This window comes from Chrysochloris asiatica, unplaced genomic scaffold (genome assembly GCF_000296735.1).
Source record: "Chrysochloris asiatica unplaced genomic scaffold, ChrAsi1.0 scaffold00256, whole genome shotgun sequence".
Lineage (NCBI taxonomy): Eukaryota > Metazoa > Chordata > Mammalia > Afrosoricida > Chrysochloridae > Chrysochloris > Chrysochloris asiatica.
Window position 1 is genome coordinate 3,832,941 of NW_006408774.1, and position 20,060 is coordinate 3,853,000.

At 42.6% G+C, this 20,060-nt stretch overlaps 1 protein-coding gene across 3 annotated transcripts in view; it reads right to left on the bottom strand.

Annotated features, from left to right (window-relative positions):
• The window catches only part of FBXL5 (F-box and leucine-rich repeat protein 5), a 65,061-nt gene that overhangs the window by 15,760 nt on the left and 29,241 nt on the right, over window positions 1-20,060 (bottom strand). For 2 of the 3 annotated variants that reach the window (XM_006873812.1, XM_006873810.1), the window contains exons 5-9: window positions 18,788-18,970; window positions 14,778-14,903; window positions 10,577-10,725; window positions 9,933-10,015; window positions 7,876-8,601 (exon numbers count right to left, since the gene is read on the bottom strand). In XM_006873812.1, coding sequence (XP_006873874.1) covers window positions 7,876-8,601; window positions 9,933-10,015; window positions 10,577-10,725; window positions 14,778-14,903; window positions 18,788-18,970 — 1,267 coding nt within the window. The remainder of the gene's footprint in view (window positions 1-7,875; window positions 8,602-9,932; window positions 10,016-10,576; window positions 10,726-14,777; window positions 14,904-18,787; window positions 18,971-20,060) is intronic. The other variant, XM_006873811.1, reaches the window with a different exon arrangement.

Genomic DNA, 20,060 nt, shown 5'->3' on the forward strand with positions numbered 1-20,060 from the left:
AGATGGGTAACTCGTGATACTGTAGTGAATAATGCTTATCAGGACGGACTATGACGGTTGGAAATGCAAAGGTAGAAGTTTTATAACAAGGAAGGGAGTGATTAATTCTCCAGGATAGGAGCAGAGACCTCTGGGACCATCAACAGAGAAGAGCTGAGAGTGGGACCCTACCCAGAGAAACAGAGATGCCTGAGATGGAGACAGAGATGATGACGTGGAGTGATGCAGCGACAGGGGACTTTGGACCCAGAGAGGGCCGAAAACTGGGGGGAGGGGGAAGTGTGGGGGAGTTTCTGGGATATACCCTTTGGATGGTTGATGTTGCATGCCGGGGATTGGAACCATGGCAATGAGATGATATACGATGGAATGAATGTAAAACTAAAGTTCTCCCATGTGAACTATCATATAATTCACAATAAAAAAAAAATCTATCAAGATGACCCCTTAGGAATTTCAAAGCACAGTCACCGTAACCTTCTGAGCTGACTTCTCTGCCTTAAATTTAACTGGCCCAGCAATTCCCCTTGGAAGTCACTGTTTTGATTGCACCTTTTGAAAGACAACTTCATGAATCTTAGACAAGTGTATTATCGAAAGAACTTGTCTACAGTCATCCACTCATTGCACAGACATGTTTAAATATGTTATGTTCGATATAAACCTGTGCATGTAGAAACTGGAATACTAGTAACAACACTTTTTTACTTACTCTCATACTTAAGTGAAAAGTATACAAGCGATGAACTGAGATTGGAAATAACGATGAAAAGCTTACTGGTAATTACAGTGAGTGGCCAGAGTGGCACAGACGTTTGCATTCAACTACTAATCTAAACCTTGGAAGTTCAAACTCATCCAGTGGCACGGTGTAAGAAACACCTGGCAGTGTGTTTCCATCAAGATTGCAGCCAAGAAAACCCCTACAGAGCAGCTCTACTCTGTCCCATGGGTCCTGGAGTGGCGCTGTGGGATAGAAACTGGACTGAATTACTACAGATTTCTCATCAGAAACTATGTGAGCCAAGCGGCAATAAAAAAGAGCTCCAAAGAAATGTTTTAAAGCCATATGAAAGCTGGACAATGAATTAGGAAGACTGTAGAAGAACTGATGTTATGGTGCTGGACAATATTAAACGTAGCATGAACTGCTAGAACAAACCAACACAAACTGGAAGAAGTACAGCAGAATGCTCCTTAGAAACCAGGAGGGCAAGACTTTCTCTCTAATACCTTGGATGTATTACCAGGAGGGACCAGTCCCTAGCCAAGGGCATCATGCTAGGTAAAGTGGACGGTCAGTGAAAAAGAGGAAGATCCCCAACAAGATGGATAGGCACAGTGATAGCAGCAATGAGCTCAAACGTAACAGTGATTGTGAGGACGGCTCAGGACCAGACAGTATTTCATTCTGTTGTGCGTGCTGTATAAGGTCGCTATGAGTTGGAACCGACTTGACAGTACCTAACAACAACAAACTTCTATACACAGGAAAATCATTTTTTAAAATGGGGGTGAAATAGCTGTTATTGTTTTTCAGTCGTTCCCCAACCCCCCAAGATACAAAATCTGAAATAACTAACCGACAACAGGTAGTATTTGAATTACTAAGACCCAAACTTACAACCTCTTTCTCTCTCTCTTTTTAGCGTTACCTGTCATTTTAAGTAATATGCACAACATACAATACTGCAACATGTAAGTTGCTGATGTTATCATTCTCAGATATTCACTCGCAAGGTGTTCAAGATTTGGATTTATAAAGACGCATACTGATAATAAAAGGTAACAATGAAAAAAGAGGTATTTGACTTACATCACAAAAAATTTACACCAATCTTTTTTAAATGGATTTCACTTTGAGGATTACCTGACCCAAGTCATGGTATTTTCAATAATGAAAGCTGGACAATGAATAAGGAAGACTGGAAAAGTATTGATACCATTGAATTATGATGTTAGCAAAGAATATTGACTATGGTATTGGCAAGGAATACTGAAAGCACCATGGCCTGCCAGAAGAACAAACAAATCTGTTTTGGAAGAAATCCAGCTGGAATGCTCCTTAGAGGTGAGGACGGTGAGACTCTGGACATGTGATCAGGAAGGACCTGTCCCCGGAGAAGAACATCATGCTTGGTAAAGTAGAGGGTTCAGTAAAAAAGAGCAAGTCCCTCAATGAGATGGATTGGCTCAAACACAGCAACAGTTGTGAGGATGGATGGCACAGGACTGGGCAGTGTTTCGTTCTGTTGTATGTGGCATTGTTATGAGCCGGAACAGATGCAATGGCACCTAACAGCAACAGCAACAACATTCACTTTGAAGGGGTCTTGGTGGCTCAGTGTATAAGCACTTTGCTGCTAACTGAAAGGTTGGTAGTTCGAATCCACCAGCTTCTATGTGGGAGAACGATGTGGTTGTCTGCTTCCCCTAAAGATTATAGCTTTGGAAGCCCTACGGGGCAGTTCCACTCTGTCCTATAGGATCACTGTGGGAACTGACTCAACTACAGCCGGGCTGGCTTGGGTTTTTTGGTATGTACTATGAAAAGACTAGTCCTCAAATATACTTTGTGATTTCCCCAACTAGGGAAAAAAAAACTTTTACAACAGAGAAACCGGAACAGAACACTGTTCTAAGCTGGGGTCTACCTGTAATGCAAATAAACACACAAAGTTAAAGAAAGTTCCTCAAGCAGAAGAAAAATAAATTATATCTAATAGAAAGTCAATACATACTAATAAAGAATGGACTACTCGGATAGAGGGTGGCCCAGGATCGGGCAGGGCAGTGTTTTGTTCTGCTGTGCATAAGGTCACTATGAGTCGGTACCGACTCGATGGCACCTAACACCACCAACTCTGGTAGTGTAGTGGTCACGAATCAGGCTGCTAACCTCAGGGTCAGCAGTTCGAAACTACCAGCTGTTCTGTGGGAGAAAGATGAGGCTTTCTGCTCCCATAAAGATTTACAGCCTTGGAAACCTTGTATGGGGTCACTATGAGTCGGAACCGACTCCACAGCACATAACAACAACAACAACAATACATTGAAAGGGCAAAGGAGTAGATTTGAATCAATGGAAACCCAAATTAGTGAACCTGAGGATAAATCTCTCAGTACTAGTAAACTCTAAGACAGTCAGAAAAAAGAAAGAAAAACTCCACAGAAACCCTAAGATTCATGTGAGAGACCAAACGCAGTAACTTAGGATTATCAGAATTCCAGAACATAAAGAGACAAAGAGCACAGAAAAAAAAAGAGTTTAGGAGCTGTTGGACTAAAACTTCCGTCATATGAGGAAAGCCGAGAAGATAGGCATACAAGATGCTGAATGAGCTCCAAACAGGATAGACCCCAAAAGGAAACCACGGAGACACACCACAGTCAAACTCCACTACTACTTTCAACTGATCTTTTTAAGATTTGGCGTTTTGTTCTACATTTTCTCCCACTCTTTCCAGGACCCTTTCAGAGCGACTGGTAGTGGCAGCCTGGTACCATTTAGTTCTAGTCTTCAAGATCCTGGACTGGTATTCACGTGGTCCACTAGCATACTGGCTTAATTGATTCCAAGCATCTTCAATTTAAGCTCTATTCTTTCTTCCGCACAGGGAGAGAAGGCTGTTTCTTTCAAATACGAAGTAGCCTTCTACTGCAAAAAAACCTCTTTAAAGTGTTCATGAGCACAGATGTCGGTTTGGTCACTAAGGTGAGCCTGACTGAAGCCATAGTATTTTCAATCGTCTCATATGCATGTAAATGCTGGGACAGTGAATAAAAGAAAAAGAAGGCCTTAGAAGAATTGATGCGTTTGAATTATGTTGTTGAAGAATACTGAAATTACCATGAGCTGCCAGAAGAACAAACAGATGTGTCTTGGCAGCAGTACAGCCACAAGACCCCTTAGAAGCCAGGATGGAGAGGCTTCTTGCTCATACTTCGGACACGTGATCAGGAGGGACCAGTTCCTAGAGAAGGATCCAGGCTTGGGAAAGTGGAGGGTCATTGAACAAAGAGCTCCCCAACGAGACGGACTGACACAGTAGCTGAGCTATCACAACTGTGAGGATGGCGCAGGACCAGGCCCTGTTTGTTCTGCTGGGCACAGGGTCACTATGAGGGGAAACCGATTTGATTGCACCTCACAATAACATCAAAAGCCTTCTTTAGGTTTTTCAGCATATTCTGTTGGATAGTATATATCTGTTGTTTATTTCTACCACTAGACAATATCCATGAATGCAGGGAAACATTTAATTCATGCTGGATTCCCTTCAACTACAACGGTCAGTGGGAATACGTCATAGAGTAGATACTCAAGAAATAGATGAATGATTTAAACAGATTTCTTCAAGATAAAGACATTATAAGGAAAGACCCTGTACTCAGCAGGATGTTTAAGTGGGCCAATCCCAACAATATAAGATAAGACAGATGTAGCCTCTCAAAATGAATTCTGCATTGAATTCAAACCAAATCAAATAGTGCTTTTGCAAGGACATCCGATCTGTAAAATCCTCACCAGTACTCTTGAAAAACCCTAAGAAGAAGAAATCCTCCATTTAGTTATTTCTAAACGGTTAACAGCATCTGAAGTTTATATAGTTGTTGTTGTTGTAATGTGCTGTGGAATCGGTTCCGACTCACAGTGACCCTGTACAGGGTTTCCGAGGCTGTAAATCTTTACAGGAGCAGAAAGTCTCATCTTTCTGCTGCGGAAAAGCTGGTAGTTTCGAACTGCTGACCCTGAGGTTCACAGTCCGATTCGTAACCACTACGCTATAGTAAGTGCCATAAATCAGACATTGAAGCAACAATTAAAAATCACTTACATGCTTTTCTTTAGATTTCACTTAATTAACTCTCTCTGCTGGAGGACAGTGGGGAAGAAAACTCTTTGGTATTCAAATAAAGTCTTATAATTCTGATTTTAGATAAACATCCCCCTTCAGTGCTTTCCAAATCTCACACATGAAGTTTCCACAGTCTTTTTCACTGAACACACGTAAGTGGAAGGCAGCTCTTAGTCATACTCATTCAAACTTTTAATCCCCCTTCAAAGTGCTCGGCGGCTAACTAAAAGGTCGGCAGTCTAAACCCACAAGCTGCTCTGAAGGAGTAAGACGTAGCCCTTAGAAACAGTGTGGGGCAGTCCTCCTCTGTCCTTCAGAGTTGTATAAGGTCATGATCACTAGGAATCCACTCCATGTCAAGGAGTTATTTCAGGATTTCGTTTTGTTGTTTTTAATCAATGATTGGTGTTGCTGTTGGTAAGTGCCATCAAGTTGCGTCCCACCCATAGCAACCCTGTATAGGGTTTCCTTGGAGCAGCTAGTGAGCCTGAACCACCAACATTGTGGGTCAAACCGACTTTGCAGTCCAGAGCATTAACCCACAGCACCACCCTGGACTCCAAATCAATGATTAAACATACAGAATTTTAACGATTTCTGGGTTATTTAAAAACATCCTGACAAAGCTGAAAGACAGGAAAATTCCCACATGATCAGAAATCACTGCCACTCTGAAATACTTCTAAGAGCTCTGTGTGTGTGTGTGTGTGTGTGCTCATTCTCTGATCAAACACTTCATAAACTGGGCAAGTAGAAAAGACAACTGAACAGAGCCACAACAGCATGCTGATCAAGTACATTGGTAATTGTTGTTGTTGTTAAGTGCCATCGAGTCGGTTCCGACCCATAGCGACCCTGAACAGGGTTTCTGAGGCTGTAATCTTTACGGGAACAGAAAGCCTCATCTTTCTCCAGCGGAGCAGCTGGTAATTACGAACTGCTGACCTTGCGGTTTGCAGCCCGATTTGGCAATTATGAGGTCTTAACTTACAAACTTTTTAAAACTGAAAACCAAGTTTAAGTTAAAAACAACTAAAACCAAATATCAGGGATATATATTTAAACACTGTAAAGGGAATCATGAAATTGAATCTGGGTATCTTTGGCTTTTGCACTTGCAGTGTGGCTCTGAATCAACAGGAAATGAATGGAATAATGCACACCAGGTGAAGAGAAGTCATGAGCGTCCTATCAGGGGAACACCCTTTGGGTACTGTAAACAACTTCCGTGAGGTTTTTGTAATAATCTCATACCAAGAATCATTTTATAAAGTTAGGAAGCGTGATGCTTTTTGCGAGGTGAGTTTTTTCTAACATATTGGGTATTCCATTGTTGTTATACAGTAGCTATGAGTTGAAACCAGCAGGGTCACCCATGGTGGACAGGTGTCAGTGGTGCTTACAGATGAGGAAGGAGAGAGACCACTTCTGAATGGCTAGCCTTTGAAAAGCTTATTAACAGTAGTGGAATACTGGCCTCCTGGTGTGGTGCTGTAGGATCAGCACAAGGTCAGCAGTTGAAACCCACCACCAGCTGCCCCTCAGAAAACCTATACAATGTCACTATGCGTAACCACTGGTCTGTCAGTTTGTTGTACGGTGGTGGCTTCTGCGTTGCTGTGATTCTGGAAGCTATGCCAAGAGAATTTAAAATATCAGCAGGGTCATGTTTCAGCGGAGCTTCCAGACAAAGGCAGACAAGGAAGGAGAGATGGACTCCTTCCAAACATTTAGTCACTGAAAACCTTATGAATAGCAGTAGAACACTGTCAGCACCACAATACTGAACACTGAAACATAATGAAGAGCACCAGAATATTGTCAGATAGAATGCCGGAAGATGAGCCCCTCAGGTTAGAAGGCACTCAAAAATACTACTGCGGAAAAGTTGCCTCCTCAAAGTACAGTTAACCATGACGACGTGAAGGGAGTAAAAGCCTTCAGGACCTACATTTGCAGATGGCGCACAACTCAAAATGAAGAGAAATAACTTAAATATCCATTAATAATCGGAGCATGTAATGTACAAAGTATGAATCTAGAAAAATTGGAAATTGTCAAAAATGAAATGGAATGCATAAACATTAATATCCTAGGCATTATTACTGAGCTGAAATGGTCTAGTATTGGCTATTTTGAATCTGAAAATTACATGGTTTACTATGCCAGGAATGACAAATGGAAGAGGAACATTTCAATATCTGTCATGATGCACAATACTGTCTGAGATAGGGCAATAGCCATGTGCCTACATGGAAGACCAGTTAATACCACTATCATTCAAATTTACGCATCAACCTGTAAAGCCAGTGAAGATGAAACTGATCAAACATGCAATCAAGATGTATTTATACTTACTGGTGACTGGAATACAAAGGTTGGAAACAAAGAAGGATCAGTAGTTAGAAAATATGGCTCCCCATTATACATCCGTCATTACAACCACACTGGGAAACCAAGTCTCCTTGGAACACTCGCCCTGTGCTTGAATGCATGCTCAGGGCAGCCCCACTGCTTAGAAAGGCCTCCTCCCTCAGTGTCACCACCACAACCCTTGTCATTCACCAAGTTCAATTCAATGCCATCTCCTCATTCAGTCTTCCCTGATCATTTCATTCCTCCATTGGTCTACCACCTGCAGCACCATCATAGTCCCTCCCTTAAAGGACTCACAGAAAGAAAGCACATCAACAGAATACAATGCACTGATTGTCTTCTCTGTTATAAGTTCCTGAAAAAGAGGGTTACAGTTTTGTCTTAGTCACCTCTTCATCCACTAATGCACCTTACAAAAGGGGATACAGACACCTGCTAAGTATTTATTAAACATTCAAACGTATGTTCTCCGTCCACTTTCCACAAAGGACTTGAATGGCATTCTGGCATCACAAGTTAGACTGTTCTCCTTCTGGTTACAGAAATCAACGGAAAGGAGTAACTCAGAATCTGAGATTTTAGATTCCACCCGAAAACGCGAACACACCCATTTCCTGATACACTGCAAGTGATTACCTACCTGAGACCATGGTCTGTTATCTGATAACATCCAGACAGACTGAGAAACAGAAGTACGCGGCCAGTCTCTTGCTCGGATTTCTCACTCCCAGAGAAAATGAAGTCTTGCCCCACTGGCCATCTAGTCCTTGATGCCTTTCTGCATAGCGCAGAGGACTCTGGGAGTGTGGACAGAGTTCTCAGGGCTGCTCCTGTGCAACAGAAGGAATGGCCACAGTAGGAAAAGGCGGGAGAAGCACAGTGCTGCTGCCAGCATCCACTCGTCCTTAGTCCAACCATGTCCTCACCGTAACACCCAGCAGTGGGACAGCTGAAGCCGGAGGCTGTTTCCACAACACAAAGACTTTCAACGTTTCTGTGTCTCCACTCCACAGCATCTTCAATGTCGGCCAAATCTTCGGCGTCTAGCATCCACACGTATGGAGAACGGAAAGTTTCAGGAGAAACCGACTTAGTCCAGGGGTGCTCATTATCAATTGCTTCTTCTTCGCCTTTATTCGCTAACTCGTGCAAACACGCATACGGCTTGGTGGACTGCACGGTAATGTCTTTATTCTTCCACGAAGTCGAAGTCATTTTGCTTTTAGACGTTGTCAAAAGGCCACTCTGATGTGATGTCAGGATCCCCAGAGCTCTGGAGATCTTCTCTAGAGCCACATCGGTGATTTTCTCACATCCAGACAGATCAAGATGCCGAAGACTCTGGCAGCAACCCAGCCAACACCAACTGCAAGTACAAGGAACAAGGACATCAGTGATCTTGTGAAACACTTCAAAGGCACTATATTATTTCAATGGAAATGTTAATGAGAAGGAAAATTCTCAATCTAATGTGACCACTCAAATATGGACTGAATGACTATTGTCAGTCACTGTTTTAAGTGCTAGCATATGAAAAGACCATAAAAGTAATAAGGAACTACCAGTATTGCTATGCTAACAGAAGGGTCTGACGGGAGAGCTTTAACTAAATGTATTCTCCTGACACGTAACCAACCAGTGGAGAAGAAGCTGCCCACACACGAAAGCGGACAACAGAAGAGCCAGAAGAAACCAGCTGTGGGAAGTAACTGACGGAGCCCTCGCTTCAGCCAGAGAAGAGCATCAGGGAGGAACTGACAGATGCTGAAAGGGGGCGGGGGGAGGTAGTTAGGAGAAGGCGAAATCAATAACATCCAAGGAAATATAATCTGACAAGAGTGTAGCTTGAAGACAGTGGTCCAATTTCAGAACATTTGTCAGGAAATACGAGAGAGCTTTGACAAACGGCATTAAAGCCCAAATGAACGTGAGCTTCTTAAAACTTTACCCTTGCAGTTGCTTACAAAATGTAAAGGCTTAGCTACAGGACAGGATAACACATTTGTTTGGTGTTGTGTGTTGTCAAGCTGTTTCAAACTGACAGTGACCCTGTTTAGGGTTTCTCAGAGGGGCTGGTGGGACTGAATTGCCAACCTTGCAGTTAACACTCCAGTGCCTATACTGGTAGAATATCACAGATATTTGAGATCAGTCGGTGCCTATGGACAACAGTAAAACAATTAGAGGGTACCATCAAGTTACAACAGAGTCCTGGTGTGGCGCTGCGGAATAAAGCACTGAACGGCAAGGTCGGCGTTCAAACTTACCAGCCACTCCTTGGAAACCTTATACAGGGTCAACTATGAGTCAGAACCAATTCGATGGCACTTAACAACAAATCAAGTTACAAATGAGCCCTGATGGCATAGCAGAGTAAGCACTGGACCACTAACTGAAAGGCCAGAAGTTCGATCCCACCAGCCACTCCTCAAGAGAAAGGTGAGATTTTCTGCTTCTATAAAGACTGACAGCCTCACAAACCCTCACCAGGGTCACCATGAGTTGGAACCAACTTGATGGCAGTGGGTTTGTTTGGGTTTACCAAGTTACAATCATACACAACTAAGATATGGTAAGTAAGAAAAGAACAGTTGGATCAAACTGCAAGCAAGTACTTAAGACACCAGACAATTCTATTTTCTTTCCAAAGCATTTGGATCCATAAAAGTCACATTTTCATGGTCAGAAAGAACTAACCTGTCAAATGCAGAGTCTGAGATGTCAGTCTGGGTGAGGTCCAGATGCTCCAGGTGAGGACAAAGCTCTAAAATCCGCCTGACCTAGAAGGGAAAAGTCACCATGAAGACCTGCAAAGACTCCTCGGTAGGTCCCAGATGGTAATGATTAGCCAGTGAGATCACCCGGTGATTCGCAAACCTTTGCACATGCGAAAATCACCTGGAACATGCATGTAAAAATCCATATTCGAATTCCCAAGAATCAGAGTAAGTCATTGTGGGGTTGGGCCTAGACACTGACATTTCTGAGGGATACCTTAAGAGGGACAGAGGCCCAGGATACACTTTTATCAGACAGGGAACTTCTCTCATTTGCCCATCTTACCAAGCCTGACACATTATGAACATCTGTAAAACATCTGCAAGAGCATCTTGAACCTCATCGATAGCACACAGACAGTGACGTCAACAGTGCAGCGACGGCTCGAGAATGGAAATGAAATATATATGGAATTTGGCTGTGCACGCCCACCCATGGGAAGGCACTCAATTAACAGCTGCCAAGAACTTTTTTCCCCGTAATTAAACTTGGGCATAAGCAAACGCAAATTCTATCATTGTGACTTTTTCTTAAAACCCACACCAGTGCAAGGTCATACATACCATTTTGCTGGACACTGCGGAGCTGTATGCTAATACTAAGGTTTTTACAGAAGGGCCAACATATGGTAGAACATTATGAATTAAGCCGTGGAGTAAACGTTTTTCCATCTGTGCAATGCTGATAGCAATCGATTCCTCAGCACACTCCTCTGTAAAAGGAATTCAAAAGTCTCAGAACTAGATATGCTAATTATCATTAGCAGGGTTCTTCAAGGAACCACCAAAGCATTCCATATGAAATGACGTTTGCTACCACCTTAAACTTCCTTATGTAGATGAAGCAAGATAAATGTAGGGCTTAATAGTTAACAAGTCTGACATCAACTGAAAGAGACAAAAGAGTTTTAGAAAAGGATTAAGGTGTAGATAAGGGAAACATTTTACTTTTTTTGTTTTCAGTATTTAATTCAAAGTAAGTGTTGTTGATATTGTTGTTAAGTGCCACAGAGTCAACTGCGGCTCATAGCGACCCTGCCCAGGGTTTCCACAGAGGGGAGCCAGCAGTCCCGCATCACTCTACAGTGAGCGCCACACCAGGGCTCCAGTTCCACAGGATGACTAAGGAAAGTCTCTACTGTAAACATATTTGTCAAAATGAATTAAGTAGAGGTGGGAAAGATAAACTTCATTTTCAGGCAATGAAAACAGTTTTATTTATTTATTTTGGAGAAAAACTGCTTCGAATATTAAAATAACAGGTAGAAGTTCTTCAACAGAATATAGAATATCAAAAGGAAAATGACCCATAACCAAAACATTCCGGCAGTAATCTCATATAACTAAAAAGGGTGCAGAGCTAGAAAATATTTAAAATTTAACTAAATAAGATTAATCATAATGAATCAAGCCAAGAATTTTTAAGAAGCTAAAAAGGATCGTGACTTTTACTTTTTACTTAGTATTACTTCTGCAGAGCATGGATATTTAAAGCAAAATACAATAAAGCTATAAAACCATAAACCAAAAAACCCTGACCACCACACTGCTTACAATGCCAAGAACCAACTACCTTCACCACCCTCCTCAGGATCTTATTGCTTGCTGCAACGTTTACCTGAAGACCTGATGTGAAACATCTCTAAATATGAAATACGTTAAATTCTTTAACAGAGTAAACTAACGAAATCTCCTTTAAAACAAAACAACATAAATGCCAAAAGGGATGTAAGTGGAAGGAACCATTACAAAATTAATGGTTCTGTGTTTATGGATACTACCTGAAGCTTCTCATTACCTTAGACATATCTGTGTATAGGAGGTCAATGACTAATTGTGAGGTTGGCAGTTCAACTCTACCCCAGAGCAGCCTCTGAAGACAAGTCTCAGCCTTGAAAACCCTGTGGAGAAGTTCTGTTCTGCACACCCGGGCTGCCGGGAGCCAAAAGTGGATCCACAGCGACCATGACCACGCCCACCGCCACTAATAGCCCACACCAATCTTCTCTACCTGTGGCCCTCTCTAGCTGAATAGGAATTGTTTGGTGTACATATGAGTGGCTATGAGTCGGGCTGCTAACCTCAAGGTCGGCAGCTCGTAACTGCCAGCCGTTCTGCGGGAGCAGGTGAGGGTTTCTGCTCCCATAACAATTCATAGCCTCGGAAACCTTATAGAGGGTTTCTATGAGTTAGAACCGACTCCACGGCACACAGCTACCACCACCAGGGTCACATCTGAGCAAAGACCTCATCTCCTTCAGGTCTTTGCTTACATTTCATGATCTTAGGGAGCCTTCACTGATGATTCAGATTACAACTGCAACTCCTGTCTTCTCTCTCCTGCACCCTTCTCACCTTTATCTTGCCTCACAGGACCTGTCATCATCTAACATTGGATATATGAGTCTGTTGTCGGCTTGGGGGGCTGTAGGATAAACACTAGACTGCTGGCCAAACAAAAGGCTAGCAATTCAAATCTACCAGCCACTCCTTAGAAACCCTATTTACGGGGTCCCTAACAGTCGAAATCTACCAGATGGCACTTACAAACAACAAACCAAATTGTCTGCTTCCCCTCTTCAAATGTTAAGCTCTAAAAGACCAGGGATTGTTGTCTGCTTTGTTCATCGTCATATCCCTTATGCCTGGAGCAATGTCTGACACAATGTAAGCTTTCAAAAACTATCTGACGAATATGATCTAACACATTAAATCCACCCGGAATAGCCTTCTTGATATATCACTTCCAAAGCTATGCCAAAATACGTCATCTTCATTGCAGCTCCAGAAATAATCTTTATATTTACTTTGCAAATGTAATCTTTACTTTCCAAATGTTTCGTTTTTGTGCCGTATCAACTTTTTAATAAATTGGGCAGTTTTAGAAATAATAATTCTCTACAGTTTGTTTTATCAAATAGCAAGGCCTCATCTGCTCATTTTTTATTATTATTATCTAGAATACTATCTTAAACAGAATGTATGCCTTCCTCCTTCTGGTCCCTGCTCTTCTAGTTCAGCATTTCTCATTGCCTCCTATGCAAAACCTGGACAGTTAAGTCCAACAGACCACAGGACCGATGCATTTGAATTACAGTGCTGGTGAAGAATATGGGTAACAGCATGGCCTGCCAGAAGGAACACAGCTGTATTGAGAAAAAACACCGTCAGAATGATGCCCTGAGCATGTTACCAGGAGGGGATCTGGAAAAGGACAACACACTTGGCAGAGTAGAGGGTCAGAAAAACAGAGGAAGACCCTCCACAGATGGACTTACACAGTGGCTACAACAAGACTCAAACACAGTCCTAAATCGGAGGACAGTGCGTGACTGGGCAGTGCTACCTTCTGTTGTACATGGTCATGGTGGTTATGTGCTGTGGAGTCGGTTCCGATGCACCATGACCCTGAACAGGGTTTCCGAGGCTGTAAGCCTTTATGGGAGCAGAAAGCCTCATCTTTCTCCTGCAGAACAGCTGGTAGTTTCGAACCACTGACCTTGAGATTAGCAACTCAACTCTACCATAGGTTTGCTATCAGTTAGAACGAAATCATCAACCCTCACCACCATCACCACTACGAATTAATTAAATTAGTATGTATTCTAAATTCTTCCCAGCTTGACTATGAGTTCCCTAAGAGCAAGAACAGTCTTCATCATCCTTGATTCTCTCACACTCAACACTGATTAATGAATGGCTACACGAGTCCCGGAGTCCTGGTGCGGCGCTGTGGGCTAATGCAGCAGACTGCAAAGCCGTGTGAACTGCAAAGTCTGCAGCTGGAGTTCACCAGCTGCTCCTCGGAAACCCTACACATGGTCACTATGGGTCGGACATGACTCAGTAGCACTTAACAACAACAACACTATATTAGGAGTCCTGGTGCAGCACTGTGGGCTAATGCGTCAGACTGCAAAGTCTTTTGAATTGCAAGGTCGGTGGTTCAAGCTCATTAGCTGCTCCTTGAAAACCCTATACAGGGTCACTATGGATCGGAATCGATTCTACGGCACTTAACAACAACACTGTATTTTATAATCCCTTTATATTTCTAAAGAATCTTCTCCATATATTACTTCTGAACTATATATTATTCTATATGTTGTTGTTGTTGTTGTTAAGTGCCGTGGAGTTGGTTCCGACTCACAGCGACCCTGCACAGGGTTTCCGAGGCTGTAAATCTTTACGGGAGCAGAAAGCCTCATCTTTCTCCCGTGGAACAGCTGGTAGTTTCGAACTGCTGACCTTGCGGTTCGCAGCCTGATTCGTAACCACTATGCTAACAGAGCTCCTTATATATACATATAGTAACTGTATAATATATAGTAATTCTATATATTACTCTAAAACAGCCTGTGAGTCAAGTGGTCTGTTTACAGATGAATAAATAGATTCAATGACTTCACGCTTCCTCCTTCAGGACACAGGAATTCAAAATAGGATGCTGAATTGCTGAGCAGTGACGGCATTCAGCCAACTGTACAGCATCGCTATGGGAGTGCATTACTTGTGGAAGGCAAACAGGCATCAGGCCTGATTTTATGATTTTACAGATTTTCATGTAAACCCTAAGCGTGTTTCATTGTCAATTTGCATGTGATTCCCGCACATTTTTTAAGTCATAGGTTTAAAAACACCAGCATCTCCCAAAAACACAAAATAAACCACATCACCAATACTAATAATCTGCGTGCCTGCTTAAGAAATGTAGCAGCCATTATTAAAAGGCCGTTTAGTAACTTCCACCCCAGGCATGGCGTACCTGACTCATCGATGTCGGCATCTTCATCCCACTCCTGAAAAGCACGGCTTTCATCCTTTCTGTGCTTCACCCACTCCTCGTCGGGTTCGGTGTCCACTTCACCTGCAGGACCACTGTACCAGTCACCTACTCAGTGAGCACACAAATAAAACCAACAAATTAGGCTGGCTAGCGTGACCCGCAGCGAAACGCCTCTTTTTAAATCACTACACCAGGAAACTATCTGAGGCTTAGTGAGCCCTAGGCACTGGGCCAGCTCTTTCTAGAGACATTCAATGGTGTTTAAAAAAAATTACACTTAAAAGACAAAAACAGACTGAAAGGAACGATGAATGTGATATTCATTAATTCAGTAACAGCCCATTTTTTCTAAAGTAAATCATTCTCATTAAAGTCATGCCAAAAATAATAAGTGAAAAAACATTACATGATATGCATCTACTATGTATCTATTCTCTAGTCAAACAGCTTTCTAATTTTCTCTTTTACAGATATCAGTTTCATGGTTATAATCCCAATTCTTGTGAAACTAAATAAGTACATCGAGAGTATTACAAGCAATGGCACTGGTTAACAGCCTGCCGCCTTCTGCTACTGTGTGGCAGTATTCTCACTATCCGACAGCTAATCAGCCCTGGCATCAGGACTCCCGCTCCAGAGCCCACCAGTCAGCAGTACTGAAGTAGGGGGAGGAGAAGAGTGAAGGTAAAGCTATACTACAAAGAGATCCTGGAAAATGCACTGCAATTCAATTACATCATCACAGAGTGACAGACAACGAAGAATTCACTTAGGGACTCTCAACATTATACCTAGATCGGAGTTTCTCAGCCTTGCTATTGCTGATGTTTCCTACCACGTAAATCTTTGTGTGGAGGGTGTTCAGCGACAACCTTGACCTCTGCTCACAAGATGACAGCACCCCTCCCTACCCGCCTCAACCCCGCAGTGTGCCAACCACAAATATCTCCAACATTTCCAAGTATCTCCTCGGAAGTAAAATCAATCCCAGATGAGAACCACTGAAAACAACTATCACCTCGCCAGGAATTGTGGATCGCAGTAAAAAGCGAGCTCTTGTAGCTCTTGAGTACTTTTCATGATGTCAGTGTAGCACCGTAAACGGTGAATACCACCACAAGACCCACATGAAGTGCCACGGTGATGTTGGAAGTGCGCTCAAGAAGCAGAGAAAAGTCACGACGGGACAGCAGGATAAAGCTGAACTGCCTGCTATCTACCACAGACAGGTCTACAGCGGCGGTTGCCTGCCATTTCCAGATCTAGACATCCAGTGTAAAAATCATTGGAAAAGGCCACCTGTGAAACCTATGCTGCAGCTATACCAGCAGACGTGGACACCTTGCACTTTTGGGGAAACACCCTTTTATCTCATAATGAAAATGCAGCTTTTACGTGGGTACAGAATATAATACAGCGCTGTTGCTGTTAAGTCAGTTCTGACTCACAGTGAGGAGCAGCTGTATAGGGTTTCTAAAGTTCTGGGTTTGAACCGCTGACCTATGGTTAGTAGTTCAGTGCTGATCCTATTGTACCACTCAACTCCACAGAATACATTGTTGCTGTGTGCTACCAAGGCAATTCTAACTCCCAGCAACTCTGTATGATTTCCAAGAGCAGCTGGTGGGTTTGAACCATCGACCTTGTGGTTAACAGTCCAGTGTTTATCCTACAGCACCACACCAGGGTTCATATAATATATGTTATTGTTGTTAAGTGCCGTCAAGTCGATTCCGACCCATAGTGACCCTGTATAGGGTTTCCAAGGAGCAGCTGGTGAGCTTAAACCGCCGACCTTGCAGTTCAAATGGCTTTGCAGTCTGGCACATTAACCCACAGCGCCACACCAGGACTCCCATATAATAATATATGGTGGTGGTGGTTATGTGCCGTGGAGTCGGTTCCGACTCATAGCGACCCTGTACAGGGTTTCCAAGGCTGTAATCTTTACAGGAACAGAAAGCCTCATCTTTCTCCCACGGAAAAGCTGGTAGTTTTGAACTGCTGACCTTGAGGTTCGCAGCCCGATTAGTAACCACTACGCTACCAAAGCTCCTTATATAATATATAGTACACACAAAATATGTGTTACTCAACTATTTATGTTCACTGGGAAGGCTTCTTTAACTGTAGGGAATTAGTAGCTGTGTTTTTGGGATTTTCGACTGTTCAGGGGCACCCCCAACCACTGCATTATTTCAAGGGTCAACTGTATATTTAAAATTTGATTCACTTCATGAAAGTCTAGCACTGCATTATTATATTTACTTTCATCAAACAGCATCTAATTAAGTACTGGTTCTTTAAAACAAAACATGTTGTTATTGTTATGTGCCAATGAGTCGGTTCTGACTAATAGTGACTGTGTATAGGGTTTCCGAGGAGCAGCTGGGTTTGAACTGTCAACCTTGCGGTTAGCAGTCAAGAGCTTATCCTACAGAGCCATACCAGGATTCCAAAACAAACAAAACTGAACAGAATAAGTATTTGGTAGTTCATATTTTCCTTATTTGGCTTTTCATCCAGTATTTTATTATCCTATAGTATCCTGTAACTAACAGGGAGTTCTGGTGTGGTGCTGTGGGTTGATGCGCTGGACTACAAACTAGTTTCAACAAGCTCACGAGCCACTCTTTGGAAACCCTATACAGGGTCGCTATGGGTGGGAACAGACTTGACAGCACTTAACAACAACATAACTAACAGGGGAGTTACAGGCGTGGCACTGTAGGATAAGCAAAGAACCACAAAGTCGGCAGAGTTCAAATCCACCAGCTGCTCCTTGGCAACCCTATATAGGGTTGCTATGAAATGGAACCGACTTGTCGGCACTAACAACTACAACAACAGCTAACAGGATAAATAATTCCACATAAAAACCACAACTTTAGTTATTTGAATCTTGTATATAGTTTATACATTGACCTAATAAGGAGCTCTGGTAGCATAGTGGTTACGAATTGGGCTGCGAACCACAAGGTCAGCAGTTCGAAACTACCAGCCGTTCCATGGGAGAAAGATGAGGCTTTCTGCTCCCATAAAGATTTATAGCTTCAGAAACCTTGGACAGGGTCGCTATGAGTCAGAACCGACTCCATGGCACATAACCAACCAAATACTCCAATGGTTTCAGTCAAAACCTATAGAACATTCAACTGCACCTTAATTTTTAAATGCTTTAAATGTTAAAAAAAAAAAAAATCAGACTCACTAAAAAAAATGTATAATTATGTGAGAAATACATATTTTCATGCCAAAGTCACAAGTAGAAAACTATCCAAAAATGTGATACGGATTCAGAGGTGAATACTCCCCTACAGCAATTACTTGAAGGCATGTCACATTGCTACATTTATCCCATGACTGCACTGTACACTCATGAAAAGAAAACGTCAGTGCTCACAAGCCCAAAGCAGCTCACTGCCAGAACCTCAGCAGTCCCAGGAATAACAGCGACAAAGGGAATGCCACAGCTGGACTCACAATCATTCTGAAGCACCACCAAACGGGAGTCAGAACCATGATCCAAGTTTAACTTCACAGAAATAATTCATTTTCTAGTACTTAAATACTCAAATAGTCAACTTTTAAAGTCGCCCCTACAGGCTATTTACTTTATATTTAACTTTTTGCTACACAAAACTCCATCACAGTCAAAAGTAGAAAGAATTCTCATGATTGTACCCCCAAAGTACTCACGTACAATTATGACTATTTTAGTTTTTTTTTCTCATTCCCTCCCCACCAACTATTTTTTCCTAATTATTTTAAAGGAGATTTCAGACAATGTGCAGTTCACCCATGAATACTCAATATTGTTCAATACTTTTTAAAAACATAACCCAAGAACATACTGTCTATGAAATCTACTTACAGGTCAGCCTCTCAGAGTTTCCCTCTCTGGTCTTCCCTGTTAATGCCTATCTATGAATGCTCACTGACAGAAACAGGACCGTATTTACAAAGGAACTCAAGTCCCCTGTACCCACCTCTGGCCCAGTGAACGGGGTAAAGATGTTTCCACAGCGATCCCGTTTTTGCCAGCTGAGCCCACTTGGAGCTTACTTGGCTGCAGCGACACAATTCCTGAGGGTTGAGGTAACTGAAGATAGACAGCATCACTTCTGGAGGAAGGTGGCTTATGCTCGTGGAGGGTTCGGAAACTTCCGCTTCTGAAAGAAAAAAGGAAAAAGAGGAACAAAACTTTCACTTCCAAGGCTCTAAGAGCAAATGCAAAGATGTTCCCATTGTATTTCTAGAAACAAAACCCAGTGCCTGGAGTCAACTTCATCCAGCTTACAAGACGTGAAAAGGGAGAAACATGGAGCCGAGGCAACATGGGGATGGTACATGGAGAAGGACCATCAGGTGAAACGATTATGGCCCAGATGGCCCGTCATCAATGGGAGAGACACTCGTGAACAAAGAAATGACTTCCTCTTACAAAGACAGCAGAGGAAAAATAAAACCAACAAGACTTACTTGGCAACCTAAGAAGCATCATTTGAAAAAGGCACCAAACAGGTTATACAGCTTTACGTCAGAGGGCAGTTCACTTCAAGTTGTCTCTGAGGCATGGGGAATGACCCACAAGGCTCCCAACATTCTCCGTTCATGCGTCCTGACTCCTGTCATAAGGGCCTATCTTCTGATTGCTCTTTGATGTCCACACCTCACACAACAGGTCAGGGAGATCTCGTTAAACTACAGGTGTCCTCACCTGAGACCAGCACTCCTGGTGACACTGTTTTCATGCTAACAAGGACAACATAACCCGAATACTTTGGAAGCTGGTATACATTCACCAAGGGTCCCTGGTGGAACAGTCATTAAGTGCTTGGCTGTGAACTAAAAGGAGGGCTGTTCAAACCCACCAGCTACTCCATGAGAGAAAAGACCTGGCGATCTGCTCCTATAAACATGACGACCTAGGAAAGGGCACGGGGCAGCTCCACCTCTCCTTAGTCACTGGAGTTGGAACCGACTGGATAGCACAGCAGCACCAGAGCACTGCCTTCATCAGAAACCTTCTCTCAGCAGCTACTGTAGAAAGCAGCTGTTAAAGGAACACTTGGCTGTATTAATGGGGCAGCAATTTTCAAGAAAAATACAAATGAGGTGTTATAATAAAGAATTTAAAAGATAAAAGCTTTATTGTTAAAGTACTGTGATGACATACTTTCTAATTCTGACTATCACACAAAGCAACCTAAATATAGCAATGCTATGATCAAATTGGAAGGAGCTCTGGTAGCGTAGTGG